At 41.0% G+C, this 18,796-nt stretch overlaps 3 protein-coding genes across 6 annotated transcripts; 2 read left to right on the top strand and 1 right to left on the bottom strand.

The window, feature by feature from the left end:
- The first annotated feature begins 569 nt into the window (after nucleotides 1-569).
- On the top strand, nucleotides 570-7,167 carry cd9a (CD9 molecule a). 3 transcript variants are annotated; one of them, XM_041037435.1, is made up of 9 exons: nucleotides 570-784; nucleotides 3,603-3,705; nucleotides 3,845-3,942; nucleotides 4,412-4,486; nucleotides 4,768-4,869; nucleotides 5,566-5,655; nucleotides 6,036-6,119; nucleotides 6,225-6,311; nucleotides 6,677-7,167. In XM_041037435.1, the coding sequence occupies exons 1-8, from the start codon at nucleotides 716-718 to the stop codon at nucleotides 6,288-6,290; spliced, it is 687 nt and encodes a 228-aa protein (XP_040893369.1). In that variant the 5' UTR covers nucleotides 570-715; the 3' UTR covers nucleotides 6,291-6,311; nucleotides 6,677-7,167. The 3 variants fall into 3 exon arrangements, with proteins under 3 accessions (XP_040893369.1, XP_040893367.1, XP_040893370.1); XM_041037433.1 differs by having other exon boundaries at nucleotides 571-784; nucleotides 6,225-7,167; XM_041037436.1 differs by lacking the exon at nucleotides 570-784 and adding an exon at nucleotides 2,343-2,500 and having other exon boundaries at nucleotides 6,225-7,167.
- Nucleotides 7,168-7,968: 801 nt separating this feature from the next.
- On the bottom strand, nucleotides 7,969-11,414 carry bbs10 (Bardet-Biedl syndrome 10). 2 transcript variants are annotated; one of them, XM_041037512.1, is made up of 4 exons: nucleotides 11,365-11,414; nucleotides 10,454-10,653; nucleotides 9,381-10,361; nucleotides 7,969-9,195 (listed from the first exon to the last, which is right to left on the bottom strand). In XM_041037512.1, the coding sequence occupies exons 1-4, from the start codon at nucleotides 11,365-11,367 to the stop codon at nucleotides 8,358-8,360; spliced, it is 2,022 nt and encodes a 673-aa protein (XP_040893446.1). In that variant the 5' UTR covers nucleotides 11,368-11,414; the 3' UTR covers nucleotides 7,969-8,357. The 2 variants fall into 2 exon arrangements, with proteins under 2 accessions (XP_040893446.1, XP_040893447.1); XM_041037513.1 differs by lacking the exon at nucleotides 11,365-11,414 and adding an exon at nucleotides 11,275-11,330.
- A 3,281-nt stretch (nucleotides 11,415-14,695) lies between these two features.
- Nucleotides 14,696-18,325, top strand: syt1b (synaptotagmin Ib). Its single transcript, XM_041038286.1, has 8 exons — nucleotides 14,696-14,873; nucleotides 15,732-15,913; nucleotides 16,344-16,457; nucleotides 16,600-16,767; nucleotides 16,862-17,029; nucleotides 17,366-17,483; nucleotides 17,891-18,024; nucleotides 18,119-18,325. Exons 1-8 carry the CDS (start codon nucleotides 14,726-14,728, stop codon nucleotides 18,323-18,325), a joined length of 1,239 nt encoding a protein of 412 aa, XP_040894220.1. The 5' UTR covers nucleotides 14,696-14,725.
- Nucleotides 18,326-18,796: the final 471 nt, after the last annotated feature.

Below are 18,796 nucleotides of genomic sequence, written 5' to 3'. Positions count from 1 at the left end.
TGGGAGAATTACGTCATCGCACTGACCAGAGTGCTGCAGAAACTTGCAACCACAAAGCCCACAGCAGGCTGCTGTTCACTGCATTGTTGTACCATTGTATGCAGGAAAGACCCACGGTGAACATAATATAAGAATATAAAAAGTAAAATAATATCAGGCCACTCTGCTCTAAAGACAATGGGTGCCTAATGTAGCAGTGCTACCAGAAATAAATATACGTGCAATAAAACTTGCAATTGAAATTCCTTCTGTGCGTCAAAAATGCAATTGCAAACCCCCTATGTAAAGATATGATCATGATTACTGTGGTGAAAATGCTACGAAAATGCCACAAAGCATTTCAACATCGTTACACCAGTAAAAAGTCCCACAAACGCACACACAAAAAGCCCACCAGGAAAAGTGTAAAAATAGTCCTGGATTTTAAAAAATTAAAAATTTAGAGATATTTTAAAAGGGAACAAAATGGAAAGCAACGGTTCAAAGAAAGAAAGAGGAAAGAGCTACAGGAGGCTTTGCCTTTGCAGTCCATTATCTGTGGGGGCGGACCACTACAGGCGCGCTCAGCACGACGCGCGTATCAGTGCCGGCGGCGCGTCGGCAAATAACCTCATTCTACATACTGACTGTTATTTAGAAGGTCTTCTCTTCTATTCTACCGTCGGTTTGAATTGGAGATACCAGAACAAGTGTGATCCACAGCTCAAGTACCGCCATGGCTGCGCTGTCGGGAGGAGAGATGTGCATCAAATACTTGATGTTTGCCTTCAACCTGGTGTTCTGGGTGAGTGTGAAGCAAGAAAATGTATTTTTCTAATAGGAAAATGTGCATCCTGTGTGTGTTTAACGTCTCTGTGTGTGAACGTGTGTGAGCTCTGCGTGCATGCGCATTCGTGTGTGAGCAGGTTACTATAGTGAATGAAATTATACAGTGTCCCAGATGCAGAATCGTGCCGAGCACTCACAGTCAGCCTGGGTTACTTATCACAGTTTTATTCCGAGGTGGCCCTCGAATGATTTTTGGCTCTGGCCGCCACTAAACACAAAGTGTCCCAATGCTTGTGGAGACTGAGCGGGCTGGAAGAATAATCCCCAGTGGCCAAGTGACCCAGTTCCACTGCGCAGGCTACACTCCGGAGTTTGCGCGCACGGCATTTTAATAATTGCAATGGGGGGGGGGGAGACGGGAGGCGCTTTATTGTGGTGGAGAATGTGACTGATATAATAATAATTAAGACTTCTGCTCCGTCACGTGATGCGAAGAGTTTGCGCATGTCAGAGAGTCAGCCTGTGTGTGTATACGTGTGTGAGTGGATCCTGGATATCCCACATAGGCTATTTGTGTCCTACTAAGCCTGCAGGGTGTGTCTTGCTGTGTCCGTTTGTTTGTGATCTGTGTGTGTGTGGTTTCAAACGAATGTTTTGCCCTTTTATGAACGTTTCTAATTTGTGCAGTTATACATAGAGCCAAGGACAACCATTCATTACAGGGCAGACAGGGGTTTCCCACGGTGTGTGTTTTTGTGTTCGTGAGAAAGAAATGCCCCCCCTCCCAAAAAAAAGAAAAAAAATTGGGCTTTTCAAAAGACTAAAATAAGCAAAAACCCAGAGTTCATTATTTTTTAGAAAAGGTACTGTTTCAGTGACGAACAACACTTTAAGAAAGGTATAAGGTGACTGTGAAGTATAACTCTTTAACAATCAACAGTTTGTAGTCTGTCACATTGTGTAGATTCTCCCCCTTTTGAGGTGGATTTAAGCAGCAACTGAAGATGAGAGACACACAGGTCATATCCTGTTCATGCAGCCACAAATCACATGAAACAGATATCTGATAACAGCTCAGTCTGGACACAACAAGAACGTCTATGTCCAGCTTTTTGTCAGTGCATGAACCTAGCACACAAACCTTGTTTTCTGTAATAGTGGATTTTGGGAGCAGAAATTGGAAGTAGTCATATTTTAGAGCAGCCTATCAACTATAGTCACACACAGTTCAGACACTGAAGCAGTAAATATGCTGCTAAGCAGGTATTTCTCAGTGTTTTACGTCAACGTGTCTGAACAGAGTCCTCTGTGCTGCTGTCTCTCAGATCATAAAACCCTGTATGCCCACATGATTTGCACACATGCACTAGTCATGGACTCAGAAAGTGTACATGTGTGAAAATGGAACACAAGACAGGAAGGAACACAGGCAGGAAGTTATATCAAATAAACAATGAAGAACAGTTTCTAAAGTACTGCTTACCCAGTACTCCTTTGCCACTCCCTAACCTTGTGATCAGGTGGTTGTGTGAAGGCGTGGTATCAAAAGCGTGTTCCGTTTCCACCAGTTTTTTTTTTTAACTGACACCATTATGCGTTTGCTTCCTCCTGAGAAGAAGTTAGTAATTAAATACTCATAGTGGTACAGTGTGCAGACTGAATCAGCATGGCTGTCGCTGGGGGAATCAAGTGTGTGAAATATCTAATGTTTGTCTTCAACATTTTGTTTTGGGTAGGTACATTTTACTTTTTGTTGTGTATTATTGTGTGTGTGTGTGTGTGAGAGAGAGAGAGAGAGAGAGAGAGACAGGTAGAGAAGCTTCCACAACTAGATTTGCACGTTTCCAATTTGCTCAAATTTGCCATTTTACTCAAACAATGGAACATAACAATTATATAACAGAAGGTATATGCGGTGAAACAGAAACACACACACACACACACACACTTTGAATAAAGGAGCCATCTTTCACTGAGGCTCTCATAGTTAAAAATTGACCAGGATTATAAGCCTGTGTTTGCACATTACACAATATGGCACTATGCAGACATGCATAATGTAAAGTGCAGAATTTTATTCTATTTTGTTTACATGCTATGTTAAAAAAAGAACTGCAAACAGACCAGTGTTGCAGAATATAATAAAATGCACCTATAATAAGATACATACAGCTTTGTGTTGATGGATGCTGCTGCAGTTGTCTCTCTGCAATCTGTTAAATGTTGCTCCTGTCTTATCCTTATCAGGAATTGAAAAGCTGAGTGTAGCCGAGTAATTTTCAGTGGGTTTATTGGAAAAGTGGTGCTGCATAGGTAATGAACTGTAATGTGTGTAGACAGATACCAGCATTTGCTCTACTGCTATACGACAGAACAATGGGAATTGCTAAGTAAGTATGGAAAGAGTTTTTGGTGATCAGACAGTATTGTAGCCTCATGAAGCCAGAATAGCATTTTAACCCAGAGGAAGTGTTAGTGAAGATTTAGATATGACATGAGAGATTTGCTGAAACCTCTTCCTGGACTGAAAACTCTAAGGATGAGACATGGGGAAGGATTCCAGATGGGGCCTGTCAATGGAGATTTCAAGCAGCCAAGAAAAGAAAAGCTAGAAGTTTTGACTGCAATGAGATTACTGTTAACTGGTGTAGTAAAATAATCAGCTGATTAAGCTGAGAAGGGGGAAATAACATGCATTAATATGGAAAGGACACATGTATGAAAAGAATACTTCCTGTCTGAACTATGACTGAGCAAACAGTGCAGAGAATACATTGACTACTACAATGACTACCTGCAGTACTGCATGTGAAAATAAATGTTTTTTTCTTCAGCTTGCAGGCACTGCTGTCTTTGCTATAGGCCTCTGGCTAAGATTAGACCCAAAGACCAAAGGCCTGTTTGAAGGATCAGACTCTCCATATGTGTTTTACACAGGTAAGAAGCTCTCAGTCCAGCTCTCAGCAGGAATGTTGTTCCATTAATATTTAAGGAAAGAACATTTGAGCACTGCAAACATTAAGCATTCTTGTATGTATCTTTGACATAAATAAATATTGTGTGTGTGTGTGTGCAGGTGTATATATCCTGATCGGAGCTGGAGCACTGATGATGGTGGTGGGTTTTCTGGGATGTTGTGGGGCCATCCAGGAGTCGCCCTGTATGCTTGGACTGGTTTGTAGTGCTTTTTTAAAAAAAATTCATGGAACTCTCCCTTCTTGTTATTTTCTATTTACTTAAATTAACTAGCAAAATTTTTAACTTTTTCTTTGTCTAAGTTTTTGCAGAGGTCTCACTCAGTAGCATTTGGACTTGTTATCCCACTTTAGCAAGTGTGGATTGTAGACTGAGCTTGGGCACACTAAGAAATATGAGACGTTGGCCTTCATCATTGTTTACTGAACAGTGTCAAGGCCATAGAAGAGTCACTATACTTGTTCACTCCCTCCCTCTCTACCGCCTGTCTGGCCCTAATCTTCTTGTACTAAATCTCTCAGGAGGAGGTGCTAATGTAAATTGGGTTCAGCTAGACTCAAATGACCTTATGTGTTCATACATGCATGCAAATGACATGCGCACAAGCATGCATGGGACACACATTCACACAATGAGATGAGTTTAATCCTGTCTTTCCTCTTTACAGTTCTTCTTCTTCCTGCTTATTATATTTGCCATTGAGGTTGCAGCTGGTATCTGGGGGTTTTCCAACCAAAGCAAGGTAAGGTACAACTTAATATGTTTTTGATAATTCTATTTGAATACCACTTTTCAACAAAGTTACAAGCACTTTACATAGATAAAGAAGTACATTAGATACAAGCAAAAAATAAAAAAATTAAATTAAATTAAATTAAATTAAATTAACCACACATTGACAGGTACAGCAATGGAAAACAAAGTGAGTGAAATACTTCTTCGTGTGACATACATGGAAATGTTATGTTTGTCTGCTTTAGTGATGCATATTAAATTATTATATTCCTTGCTTCTGTGTTGCAGGTGGTGAATGACATCACAACATTTTACATTCAGACCTACAATAATTTCAAGGCGACAGGAGATGACCACCTCAGAGAGACACTGCGGGTGATTCAAACCGGGGTGAGGCATTTCTGCTCCATTTCTGCTTCATTACGACGCATTCTAATTGAACTTGACTCGGATCTTATCTAAGAAATTTGGCACAAAAGTTTTTTTCAAGGGAATGCTTTGCATTCCCATGAAAATATTCCCTTTTTACAAGCATTTTCAAAGCTCTCCACAGCTAAAGTTTCGCATTTTGGGGTATACACCTATATGCATTTTTTTGGATGAGAATTTTGATTCCATTCTCATGTCTGCAAATGAGCAGTGGAGCTAGAGCTGGGAGGTGCTTAGCCTAACTTAGCAGAAAGCCTTGAAGCAGGTGTAAACTGCTAGCTTTCAAAGGGCAAAAACATGCCTACCAGCTCCTCTAAAGCTGGCATTTTGTATCTTTAATTGTTTAATTCTGTTGTCTAATTTGTGCAGTAAGGTGGTCCTGTACTAGTAATGGAAAAAATGATTCGCTGTTTTAACAGCAGCTATGTGCTGTAACAATTTCTTGATGAAAAACAGCTTATACGTGCATCCAGGACGTCTCTGCAGCTTTCCCATTGGTTGCCTGGCAACCTCACTATGACCACAAGACTTTGGGAACTAAAATGTGCACCAAAATGTTGAACTATTCCTTTAACAGGAACATTTGTAGTAAGAGATATCTTTTTTCCTTCTGCAAGTCATCGTGTTCTCTAAAGGTGTGACTTTGTGTGTTTATAGCTGAACTGTTGCGGTCCAACTGGTACTGTAGTAGATGCTGCCAAAGACACCTGTCCCCGGGGAGAGCCGCTTGAGGAGCTCATTACCAAGGTACAACTACCCCGAATGTGTGTATAGATTGGATGCCAACGCTGCCAGGTACTTCAGTCAAGAGACAGAGAAGGAAAAATTATGTTTCAAGATGGAAGATGAGCCATTGATCTAAAAGATGTCAGACATCCTTGAGCTCTGTGAAAGCTTGGGCAATTACTGTATGTCAAATACATTATGATGGTCTGACATGTGTCATGAGTTTATCAGTCTTCCCTTTGCAGACTAATTTCCTCAGTCTTTGCAGTGTTACTATGGCAACAATGGTCTATTGGAGCCTGCATGCTCTCAGGCTGTCTGTTATATGCACCATACCACAAGTCATGTTCAGCTATAGATTTAGAGAGAAAGCTCAAAGGAATCATGAATGTCTGTTGCAGAGTTGCCCTGACGCCATTGATGAGGTGTTTGACTCCAAACTACACATCATAGGAGGGGTGGGCATCACCATCGGGGTTGTCATGGTAAGTGTATGATTTGTTTAACTGTAATTCACCTTGGAGGCTGAACACAGTGCAGACATGAGCTAATACAAACGCATGTAATATTTGTCTTCCTCTCTCTTACAGGTATTTGGGATGATCTTTAGCATGCTCCTGTGCTGCGCCATCAGAAAGTCTCGGGAGGTGGTGTGACACCCACTGTCACACCCTGAAGTACTTGTTAATGTTGCATGATGTCATTCCTAGAGTCACAGACTCTCCACTGCCAATAGAAACACTGCTTGTTCAAGGGGGATAACCTAAGCTAGGCTAGGTGCAGATATTTCTGATTATTACATTATTCGTCAGTTCTAACTGTACTGTTGACACTTAGGCCCACCTTCCTGGACTAGATAGACGCGATGTGGTTATTAGGCCCAACTATAGAATGGGTGTCATCTGTGCTTCAGTGGCAATATAGTACAGAAATGTGTACTTTGTGGTCATTTGATTGAAATTAGTGTTTGTGAACCGCTAATTATCTAAACAAAAGATCATATTATTGTATACTGATCACATTTCTATTGCTACAACTCAAGGTCACCTCCTGGCAAGAAGAGTCACGGTCCAGGGCCACAAAAAAGGCAGCCACTACCACTTCAGCACAATACAGCAGTATGCAATGAAATTCTACAACTCCTCTTTCTTACAACACTGAAGTCAAACCATGGTGACTAGTAGCCAATTGAAGGCCGAGCTGTGAACTACGGTGACTGTGGTTTGTCCCAGCTTTGTATTCGGGTAGCATCTCGGTTCCTTCATTGTAGTTTTTGTTTATTCCTTTCCCCTATTTTCTCCTAATTTGCCCTTGTTTAAAATGCCTTTGATTTTTTGTAAATGTGTGTTGTTGTTTTTTTTAATTTGTAAAGCATTTCTAATCTTAGGTGGTTAAATGGTATGTGTGCTTTGATTATATATTTTATAATGTCCTTTTCATTTTACAGAGATTGGGTTGATTTATACCATATGCACTATGCTTCACAGAGAGAAAATTTAATGAGAACCAAATAAACCAAAATGTACTAACTAAGCTGACTCTGGGAGTGTTCTATGGCATGCAATCACTCAAGTACACATGGTGCAACAGTCAAATTACCTGTCATTTTTTAGGCCTATTCTCAGCAGTTCATTAACTACACAGCAAAATCTTCATTATTAAATTGACTCTACTTGGCATGTTCCATTAAGTTGTGTAAGATATCAGGGGCAAGCAAGGGTTAGCAGGGCGTTGGTGCCTTGATAAAACTGAAAACAACACTCAGGTTATTTTCCATGTGTGCAGCAGGGAAACAAACATTCTGAACAGCCTTCCCCTCCTTGATATTTGTGATCATCAAGTGTGACTCACGTAGACTGAGGTAGAGTCACACTTGAAAGCAGCCTTTGTTTCTGGGTTACCCCCCCATCACAATTGATTTACGGAAAATGTAAGTGTTCAAAACTAGCTGCGCACAGTGATTACAGTAAACAATACACATTTGTGCATGATAGTGGGTCTAGTTAACGTCTAATGACTCACTATTTCCCCAAAAAGAGGTGAGAATAGACTTATTACTCCTCTGATTACAGCACGAGGAAGTGCACTTTGATTTGGTTGTTGAAAGCCTTGTGCTGCTGTTCAGATGCCCCACCCCCATTATGGAGATAACACTGATTATAAGAAGAAATGTGTATATTTGTGAGGCAACGTGTCCATGTTCTTCAGTGCGTATCCCTTTTATGTAACAGAATGTTCACTGGCCAAAGGAAGAGGGCAGGAAAACTGAGATAAGGAAATGTTTGAAGAAAAAAAAAAACATAATGAGAACTTAAAATGAAAAAGGCCAACATCAACACTTGCAGACTCACTTTATTTAAAATTAACAAAAATTATTTGATAACAACTGCACATTCTGTATAACAGAAATGAATGTCTAGCCTTGATTCAAGACACAATGGTACAGAACTACCTTAAAATTTTACTGGCCTATAAACTTCACCACACATTAGTACTGCCATGAAATGTAATTTACTATTTCTGTAGGAGTGAAAAAGACTTGCATTACCAATAAATTGATTACAAATATACTGCAGTGGAATAAACAGAAAATTCTGCCATACAAAATTTCTGTAGCAATTTGTAATAAAGTGCAAATTAATTCCTCTAACTTTTGAATTATACCTGAGTAAGTACCAAGAGAAAATATGTTTACAGTTTTCACCATGGGTTACAATGCAATCTCAGTCCTCAGCCTCATCCTCTGTGCCCTCCCAGGAAATGTTTGCCAGCCTGCGTGACCGTGTGTGTAAGGCAGTGTGTGTACACAGCACCATGTCCACCCGGAGGAGACTTGTAACACACTGCAGGACGGCCAGAAGCAGCTGGTATTTACAGGAGACAGATTCAAGGCCCAAGTCCAACATAAAAACTTTTGATGGCATGTCAGCCTTTCTACAACAATGCATACTTGTTTTACCATCCTCTAGAGAAAATTCACTAGTGCTGCAACCCTGTATGAGGCTTATGTTGTGTTTTTGTTTGTGTTTGAGCCTGAAAGTGTGGGAATGATCTGGAATAAAACCAAGGATCTTGGTTTGAACCTGCAGGAAATGTCGTGGACTGTGGGAGTAAATCTGTCGGGGCACACTCAGTAGAGCTTTTGCCAAGAGCTGGCAAACAGCAGGGATACCCATATTTGTGCCATCAGAAACTGAGTAACTGTGGCCACGTTGTAAGAGGGCATGATTCAAGAGAAACTCAAATGTCCCACCTGCAGGTATAACCCAGCCTGGCTCCAACACACACTGCTGGAAGGGATGCGCAGTGGGGGAGATGTAGGTGGTTTCATCAGAGTGATCATCTGTATGTAAAGATCTGCTTTTGTGTGAATGCAAGGTTCTTTTTGATGCGGTAGCTGTCATACCCATGGGCTTGCAGGTTGTAAGTAGCATGCGGATGGCATCTTGAAACGCACATGCATACTGGTCTGTTTGCCCGTCCCCTGGGCCACATATGACCAGACTACAGGGTTTGACCAATACCCTTTCCTCTACATCATGGAAAGCCACATGGACATATCTGTGGAAGAGAAAAGGAGATCAATTTTGATTTCTATGAACGAATCCAGGTGAAGAAAACACAGATAATCAAAGCCTTGTGATATGTGCACATGTATTTCTTCTCACACCACATGCATCTCAGTGACTCTATATGTACATGACTCTATATGTATATGAGTGACAAAGAGCGACTTGTTATCATACCTATGGGCTCCCAGTAGTACTGGGCGGCAAAAGGTCAGAGTGGCAACATTCACTGGTTCAATCATCCAGCAGTCTGAGACAGGTGTAGTCCCACTTAGATGGTTAAAGAGAGACAGCTCATCTTCACTAACACACTCCACAACACACATCTCTGACTGTGCAGCTAAAGCCAGGACAGCAGCAGACTGTTTCACTGCAGACAGAAGCACAGTGACACCCAAATGCAGGAGGTTTGCAAAAATACACTCTAGTGACCTTTCTGACCAGGCACTAAACTCCACAATACTCTTCTCTTTCCTCAACTCCTTCTCCATCACTTGGCCTCCACATCCCACCTCAAGCACGTCTCCTGCGCAGAGCAATTTTGGCTGTAGGTACCTGGTGAAAACTACAGCCTTAACTGGCTGGTGGTGAGTCTGAGGGCAGGGCGTAGCAAAGTCCCGGTGAATGATTTGCCCTTCAATCAAACGTGAACAGCTAATAGGGAAGCCTGATACAGGTGTATGCAGTGCAGGGAAGTTGTCATTTACAAACTGCAGAGCTAAAGAAGGTGGGCTATTTTTAAACTTCCAGTGCCCGAGCAGTTCGCAGGTGAGGTTGCTTATGAAGTCACAGTGGGTGTGACCAAGACGAGTGTTAAAGAATGATGATAGCAACTTCTGAACACACTGATTGTTTGTGTGAGCTGGTGATTGTGTTTTTGCATTGGAATCCTCCCACAAAACACAGAATCCATGAGGGACCACTCCTACTGTGATGAGATCATCCAATTCCTCCCGTGCAAATGCCAGCAGTTCATCAGCCAAGCACCTGGCAGTGGCAGCCTCAGCTGCTTCCCTGGAGTTATAAGTGTGAGACACATTAGGCTCCTTGCAGGCCATTGTATGAATCATCCGTAGTAATGACGCCAACAGAAGGATAAAGGTCTTGGATCCATCGCCTGTTACCATGCTATGCTTCCAGACACAATCCACCACCATCCTAAAATAAATAAAAAGAACATTAAAATACAATATAAACACAAATGACACTCGATAAATATCATAAAGAAAGAGTAAATGTCTACATGTTACCTAGCCAAAGGATGCTCAAGCCGTAGTGCTGTGAGAATGCGTGTCCCGCTGCGGCTCAACATGGCCTGTCCTGTGTCTCGGGTGAACAATACCTGTCCTCCCTCTGGGCCAAAACTGCGGCGCACAACTGCCTCCAGTACACATACTGTCTGCAGGACATGCTTGAGTTGAAGATGCTCCACCGGCTGCATCCCTGGGCTCTGGAAGGCACAAAGGCTCAGATTTAAAGGAGGCTTTAAACAGCCAAAAAAACTTTTTAATGTGGTTATTTTTAACAAGCAACAAACCCAAGATACCCAATAAACTGGAACAGTATTTGATCACCATTCAATACTAGACAGCTGTCTATTGAAGATCTTTGCTTATATGTACAGAACCATGTCCTCAGTTTTAGACAAAAGCATACCTTACATAATGTAAACACAATGAGAATGCACTACTCATAATAAATACTTTCCACAGTAATATCTATGCACAGCATAATCTATATCCACGGCCTACTATCTAAACAACGATGTGTGACAATTCAATGGCAGCATGCTATTTAAATCCCTCAAGTGCTTTCTGTATGAAGAATTATTCATTCGTTCGGCTTTAGGACAGACTCCGGCTGAAGCGTCTGCAATGTCGTTTTATCATACTTATAAATATCAGCGCGGTTTACACGATGCGTAACGTTACAGTATTTACTTGGCGAACTCACTTCTAATTACTACCTAAACTAGCGACGTAGCTATCCTTAGCATATGCTAACTCGGTAGCTAGCTAAACCAACATACTGAACTCGTCGGCGGTTCAAGTGAGATAAATTTATTACATACCCTTGAGATGAAACACACACATCGTCAGAAAAACAGAAACAACCAATTGTTTTCCATCTACAAAACTGCTTTAAATCTGAGAGAACTCACCATCAGTCCCACAGGAACGCTGTCCTCTGTATCCTAGAGACGAGACTTCTGTGGTTTGTCGTGGAGATGTAATTCGTTTTGTTGCCACCTAGCGTGTGGAGGTATGAGTTGTTTTTCTGTCCCTTAAAACCAACCAGTTTGAACTGAGATCAGTTGATTAAATGAGTCAAGTCTGGTGTGCTGCTGCTTGGTTAGAACAAAAACCTGCAGCCACACGGCCCTTTGTGGAACAGTTTGGACACCTCTGCTGTACACAGTATGTACAAGTCACTGAACAGGGCTTCTCCTGTGCTTATATTTTTCCTTTTTAACATGTAAGTGTGAAACTATTACGTACGTTTAATATTTGTGGTAATTACGGTGTGAATATGTGCTTACTGTGTGTGTGAATGTTATGTGACTGTATGTGCCAGTCTGGATGTCTACAATTTGTCTGTGGACGTCACACATCTTCTTATAACACTTTTACAGATCTAATAACAGTGCTGCTGTTATTTAAAATAGCCTACTTAAGAGAATTTGCAGCATGTCGAACTGCCATTTAACTACTTCATTTCAGGGTGACTGTGGTATTGTGACATCAGATCACAAAACCATAGGATAGCTATTTAAGCTTCACAAACCAGCTCTGGGGAACTGGGGAAGACTGGTGTCTGGTGCCGGCGTGTGTCGTGGTTGCTTTGTCTGACCGACCTGTCCTGTTGTGATGTCTAATTTGTTCTCATGTATCTCCTGTAAAGGAGATCTTCATCTCAATGTGACCTCCTCAATCAATTAATAAAGCTACATTTATAACAGACAAAAATGTGCTGAGGCCAAAAAGTGGGGTTTCCATCATGTCAGATCAAGATTTCAACAGGGCTTAAGTCAACCGGCCTCCACACTGTGTCACGGAAATAATAGAACTGACATTGTTATACTAAAATGTTTGTCCTAAGCAAAATAAATACAGCGTATATTTCTATATGTGACACACAGAGGTTATGTCGAGATCCCTCTTTCCCTGCTCATCCTCCCACCCCCTCTCTTACCCTCCTTCTGTACAGTATCTTTGTGCATCTCTGTTACCTCAAGGTGAACGGGGCGGGGCCGGAACTTGATCTCTGTGTTGCTGCAGAAACCACATCCTAAGTTTCTAAATCAGGCAACATCATCTATACATAGACAATATGAGACAGTTCTGCAGCTACTGCCAGACGTACAGATGCACACACACCAACACACACACACACACATATACAGAGCTGTCCACTCTGAATGTAAATGTCCTCTATTGCTGAACTCTCACTATGCTAACGAGCCTTTAAAAAGCCATGTCACTACTCTAATGAATATGCATCAGTGGCCCGGTGAGGGTGACCTGTAGGAATGGAACAGAGGTCACAAAAGGTGGGGCGTCAGAAATAAGGACCACTGGTCCCGTGAGACCTGAATAGACAGAAAAGTACACATTCACCCGAACACATAACACACTCACACACACAGAGGGAAGCAACACAAGATGACCGAGCGGCAATTCCATCTATCCCAACACCAACTGTCTTGTCCTACCCCCTCTCCCTCTTTCTCTCTCTCTTTCTCTCTCTCTCATCTTGATCCAGCTTTCACACACCTCCACTGCTCTTGTTGATGTCTAAGAACTGGTGGGACAACAAAAAACAAAAGGACAACACACTGACACTTGTCATACCTCACTGTTCTCCTCCACCTCTCTGGTTCTGTCCTTTTTTTCTCCTCCGCCTCTTCCCTCTGTAAGGAAAAGGACTACCTGTGAGTCTGAACACTGCTGCTGAGACGACTGAATACAGGTATGTCTGGTTCCATTTTTCCTCTTTGTTTCATTCATCATAACAACTTTGATTTATTTTTCTCTTTTGTGCATCCGTGGGTTTACACACAGTTAGTATTCAGTTAGGGCATTAACTGAATACTAACTGTGTGTAAACCCACGGATGCACAAAAGACAGCAAATAATATTAATCAGGTCTGTACGGGCCATTCTGTTGTTTACTGGATACAGATTCTGGTACAAGAACACGGTCACCATGGGTAATTTGCTAATTTGTAACTCCAGTTTAAATGATTTTCTTTTGCCTTCACTGAAAGATTACATGGTCCTCCAATGTCAAGCCAAAGACAGGACTTTTTTTCTCTAACGGTGTCTTGAACTCGACATTTTAGAGATACAGAGCTTTCACCTTATAGTGATGATACATTTTATAAACTGTAATGAATGTGACAACTTGTTAGATAAAGTGTAAAAATAGTTTTAGCTGCATTAACAACTGAAGCCGGGGGACCATATGCTGCGACTAGAGTCATTCGTTATCACCTCGGCAGTAAAAATGAGAGACAGGCGATCATGTATACATTTGCCGATATACAAAAACCATATTCTCAAAATGGTAATTATTTGACATACCAAAATATAAAAGCTGTAGTTACACTTTTGGAAAAGATATCAAAATCAGAAATACTGCTTAAATAATACATAATAACATGATCAGTAACACGTAAGACGTCACTACCCATCCCTTTGGATGTACCTTGAAATTTTCTGTTTGCTCCTGCAGCTGTGAGTATACAAGAGGTGGGTTCAGTTTAAGCTCCTGTCTTTTCAGGAAAAAAAAAAAAAAGTAAAGTATCCTGAAAAAGCAGACGTAACAGTTTATATCAGGGTTTAGGTCAGTGTCCGCTTGGGTGTGAGACCACATCTGCTGACTCAGTCCCAGATACTCAATACCTGTGATGTCTGCAGCATAAAAAATAACATATCAAAACATTATTTCACTTGGGAGTCAAGTCTTGGCTCTGAGACTTTTTTTTTCTCCTATAGTTTTTTTAACCTGCACTGAGCATGACCTTGGCACATGATTATCACCTCTGGCAGCTCACTGTGGAACAGCAGAGATCCATGTGTGACGCTTCAACTTTATTTCTCCCCTTCCTCTCCTCCTTCCCTCTCCCCTCCATGTCAGCAGGTTTGGCAGAGAGAGCGGTTTGCATATCCTGTGTTCAAGTGTTAGTGCCAGACCAGCAGAAACAGGAGAAGTCATTTGAAACTGATGGTCATACTGTGTTCTATAAGCACATTATTCCTTCAAATACACCCATCAATAGCATTTACAGATGCTGTCTGTGAATGCCTGTTTATGTGGTTTGTTGAGATGGTTCCCTTGTTTAGTTCTTTGCACATTTGGAGGGCATTTACAAATGTGCCTGTTTTTGTTTCGTTGAGGTATAATGTTCTGAATATTGCACACGCTGTGATTTTTTTTTTTTTTTTTGGGCTGAGCCATCTTTTCCTGACTCTCTGTTTCTCAGCCAGTTTAATTCTGGATCTGCTGTCAATTATCAAATAATGACTGGGACCCGTCGAGCTGCCCCGGCTGCACAGGGCACCCCAACTACCCCAATCCACTTGCCAAATGCAACAACCACCCCAGGCCAAAAGCAGTCTGGAGGCCACAGTCCAAACAAGTTCATGAGTGAACTGCGCAGCATCCACAGTGAGTAAGAAACCTAACTAAATGTTCATCTCTGTGTACTGACTAATAATCTTGACATACAGTATGGGATATATGGGAAACAAAAATAAAAACACTCTGCTGTGGTTCTTGTTAAAGCAATATGAATGACAGTAACTTGGCAACTTCAAAGCTTTTTGAAGATTTACACCAAGATTGCAGATGTATGTACTGTATGTATTAATCTCAGACATGTAAAATAAGTGGATGTCAAATTATCCTTATTTTCAGGAATGTGTGACTGAACAAGGAAAGGTCAGACAAGGCTAGTTGGGTATTTGCTCATGTGGGGACAGATGTCCAAAAATGATTACAGGACAATTATCTCCTTGGTAGTAGTGCATTATCTGATATTCCTTTTTTTCCCTTTTCATCAATCCAGCCAGACATCTATATAAATACTGCTTGTGATGCTGTGTGCACAGATGTAAGAAAGTCAAAACTGCAAATCACTAAAAATGTAATCTTGTATTTGTATACATAGGAGATGGACAAAAGATAACATCTTACCATATACTGTAATACAGAATAACACCACCACAAAATACAGCCTTAAAATTACTAGATATTTGAGCATCTCTCTGACAATAGAATTTATTACAGGTGTATTGGATTGGATTACATTACATTTTCCGGTGTTCCTGATATTTTGTCCATGCCCTGTATATCTATGTTCATACAGTGTGGAAAAAAATGGCCTTACTTTTGGCTTACTTTTTGTTTGAAAGCCAGTTCAGGGGAAATTTAGGGGTAACATTTTGAACACTGAGTTCTAGTGGCTGACTAAGAATATTAATTATATATAATCTATGTGTGTGTGTGTTTTCTGTGGATTTGCAGTGCCGTCGTGGGCTGTTGCTGCCTTTTGTATTGTGGCATTGTGCGTAGTGCTGTCGTGTGCCGTGTGTGTATGGAAGAAGTGCTTGAAAAAGAAGGACAAGGACAAAGAAAAGGACAAGAAAAAGGGAAAAGAGAAAAGCAAGGAAGGCTTTGACACTGAAATGAATGGTGGTTTCAACGAGGTAAGCTTCACACACTCTCCCTGCAAATGTATTGTCCTTCCAATGTATCACAGGCTTGACATTTGGGTCACCTCGAACTAGTAAAACTGTCAGTATGTGTTAAGACTAATGGATGTTTTACACTTCGCCCATGTTGTGGTGTAGGTTGAGGTCTGAGATTAGTTGTTTTGGAGTGTCTTCAAGGATACAAGTCGCATTTAAACACGCTGATGGAGTGCCTGTTACTTTTAAACAGTAAATAAACCTTAGATGGTCACATTATCTTTGTTTAATTGCCTCTGCTTGTGTAATGCTATACGATATACTGTAGGAACACAGCACAAATAGCTGCTCCACAAGCTGTGAGACACAAGGTTTTCATTGATTACTTGTAAAGCTGTATTTTTCCCCTGCATATGGGGTGTGTGTGTCTGTGTGTGTGTGTGTGCAGCTGCTGAAAGATGAAGGTAACAAAGAAACGGAGCTGTCAGATAATGAGCCCAAGGAGGAAGAGAAGCTGGGCAGACTACATTTCACATTAGACTACAACTTCACAGATAATACGGTAAGATGCTTCTATTCCCTTTTAACATTTTGCCCACCATCTGCCAAGTCTAAAATGTCACATTTTAATAAGTTTCTTCCCAGTGCCAGATTAGCCAGATTCTCATTTCTTTCTGTTACTTTCTTGTGCTATCAAATTCTAGCTGGTAGTGGGCATCTTGCAGGCTGCAGAGCTTCCTGCCATGGATGTAGGAGGTAGTTCTGACCCTTATGTAAAACTCTATCTGCTCCCGGACAAAAAGAAAAAGTTTGAAACCAAAGTTCATCGGAAAACCCTTGAACCCAACTTCAATGAGACTTTCACATTTAAGGTAAATTAAAACTCCAATCCTGACCGCGCTCGTTATCAGCACACCACACATGACATGTTTCAAATTACTGTCTTTGATGTGTGTTCTGTATTAGGTACCGTACACTGAGCTGGGTGGGAAGGTACTGGTGATGACTGTGTACGACTTTGACCGTTTCTCAAAGCACGATGCCATAGGAGCTGTGAAGATACCGATGAGCAGTGTGGACTTCAGCCAGTCTCTGCAGGAGTGGAGGGACCTGCAGAAGGCAGAGAAGGAGGAGGTGGGAGCACACTGTGAGAGGAGAAGAGGAGCTGAACTTTAAAAAAAAATAAAAAGGGATTTGCAATAAGGAAAAACAAATCTTACTTGTTATTCAGAGGGAAGCACAATCTTTTTTTTTATTTGTTTAATGTGTTCCCCTTTCTTCTTGAGTAAAATCAAATACCTTTGATATTAATATTTATACTACATTTAAAAGCCAAGAACACAGCACAGAATAGTCACCCAGTTTTTTGAAGTGCTTCTGTCTCTGTGTTAATATTTCAGCTTCACCATTTTTAAAAATTAAATCACTAAGCTATACAACAACACACTCACCTCTTTCTCTCCGTATCAGAGCGAGCGGCTTGGAGACATATGTTTGTCCTTGAGGTATGTGCCTACTGCAGGGAAGCTGACAGTGGTAATTCTGGAGGCCAAAAACCTAAAGAAAATGGATGTGGGTGGATTATCAGGTGAGCTAAGCAGCACAGAAATCCAGACTCACAATGTGTTTAACTTCAAGCTTCATGTTGGGTTCATTTTACTAAAGTGCTGAATACTTTTCAGTATAGACCACTTCAATGTCACAATAAAGTAAATGTCTTATATCATTTTACTCTTCTAGTAAGAAGATATATAGTATAAACATGTCTCTGTACTTTTTATAATATGACTTGCCTGGACATGCTACCCCTGATTGAGCACTAAGGCTTTATAATTACTTTTTTAGTGGTGTGTCCACTTTCAAGCAGTTTCTATTAAGGGGAAACTATCAGGCGCTACAACAATAGATGTTGTGTTTCACTGATGGAGTTACTGCATCAGTGCCAGGCTGTTGGTCTGTTGCTCTGACATAAAACCTCCCTGTTCTCTCTATCAGACCCTTATGTGAAGATCCACTTAATGCAGAATGGGAAAAGACTCAAGAAAAAGAAAACAACGATAAAGAAGAACACTTTGAACCCTTACTACAATGAGTCTTTCAGCTTTGAAGTGCCATGTGAACAGATAGAGGTACATGTATATGTACACACACATACAGTATGCACACACACAAGTACAAGCCATTAGAAATTCATTTGTTTTTGTATGTAATTTTCATTTACAGAAGGTGCAGATAGCAGTGACTGTGTTGGACTATGACAAGATTGGGAAGAATGACGCCATTGGGAAGGTGCTGCTGGGTGGTAACAGTACTGGGACTGAGCAGCGCCACTGGTCAGACATGCTGGCTAACCCCAGGCGGCCGATAGCCCAGTGGCATAGCCTCAAACCAGAGGATGAAGTCAATGCACTCATTTCCAACAAGAAATGAAACTGTGACCCCAGTGGGCTATAAAACCTGTCAGCATTTACCTCAGCTACTTCCAATTTATGTTTCTCCCTCTGCCCCAATTCCCCTTAAAAACCTTTAAGCTACTTAACTGAGTAAATCTATCCAATAATACCCTGTTTTACCCATGACACTTTCCAAGTCACTGTTATGCACTTAAAGCCTCCAGTAATTCCCTACTGCTTCAACCTGAACAGCTATAAAGAGATTAAAAAAAAAAGATGTGTAACTAGTTACAATGCTATTAAACCAGATGAGATTTTTTAAAACCTTTGTATGTTTCTCTTCATCTGTTCTGAGCTGTTCTAAAACATTCACTCTACTTCTAATATAGACCTGCAGAGGGAGACAATCAAATGTTTAATGAAATAAGAACTCCATATGACTGCTATTATGTTGGGGCTTTTGTAATATTCACTACTGCAATGTGCTTGTTTTTTTGGTCTGTAGTTT

The sequence above is a fragment of the Toxotes jaculatrix genome, chromosome 5 (assembly GCF_017976425.1).
Source record: "Toxotes jaculatrix isolate fToxJac2 chromosome 5, fToxJac2.pri, whole genome shotgun sequence".
Lineage (NCBI taxonomy): Eukaryota > Metazoa > Chordata > Actinopteri > Toxotidae > Toxotes > Toxotes jaculatrix.
The sequence above is the reverse complement of the archived record's forward strand: the minus strand, read 5'-3'. Positions and strand labels throughout refer to the sequence as shown.

Bases quoted from the DNA above. Each gene is read 5' to 3' on its own strand.
- cd9a (XM_041037435.1), top strand. From the start codon at position 716: ATGGCTGCGCTGTCGGGAGGAGAGATGTGCATCAAATACTTGATGTTT. The intron at 785-3,602 runs GTGAGTGTGAAG...TTTTTTCTTCAG, and splicing joins CCTTCAACCTGGTGTTCTGG to CTTGCAGGCACTGCTGTCTT. The intron at 3,943-4,411 runs GTTTGTAGTGCT...TCCTCTTTACAG, and splicing joins CGCCCTGTATGCTTGGACTG to TTCTTCTTCTTCCTGCTTAT.
- bbs10 (XM_041037512.1), bottom strand. The intron at 10,362-10,453 runs GTAACATGTAGA...TATTTATTTTAG, and splicing joins CTTGAGCATCCTTTGGCTAG to GATGGTGGTGGATTGTGTCT. The intron at 9,196-9,380 runs GTATGATAACAA...TCTCTTCCACAG, and splicing joins GTACTACTGGGAGCCCATAG to ATATGTCCATGTGGCTTTCC.
- syt1b (XM_041038286.1), top strand. From the start codon at position 14,726: ATGACTGGGACCCGTCGAGCTGCCCCGGCTGCACAGGGCACCCCAACT. The intron at 15,914-16,343 runs GTAAGCTTCACA...GTGTGTGTGCAG, and splicing joins TGAATGGTGGTTTCAACGAG to CTGCTGAAAGATGAAGGTAA. The intron at 16,458-16,599 runs GTAAGATGCTTC...ATCAAATTCTAG, and splicing joins ACAACTTCACAGATAATACG to CTGGTAGTGGGCATCTTGCA.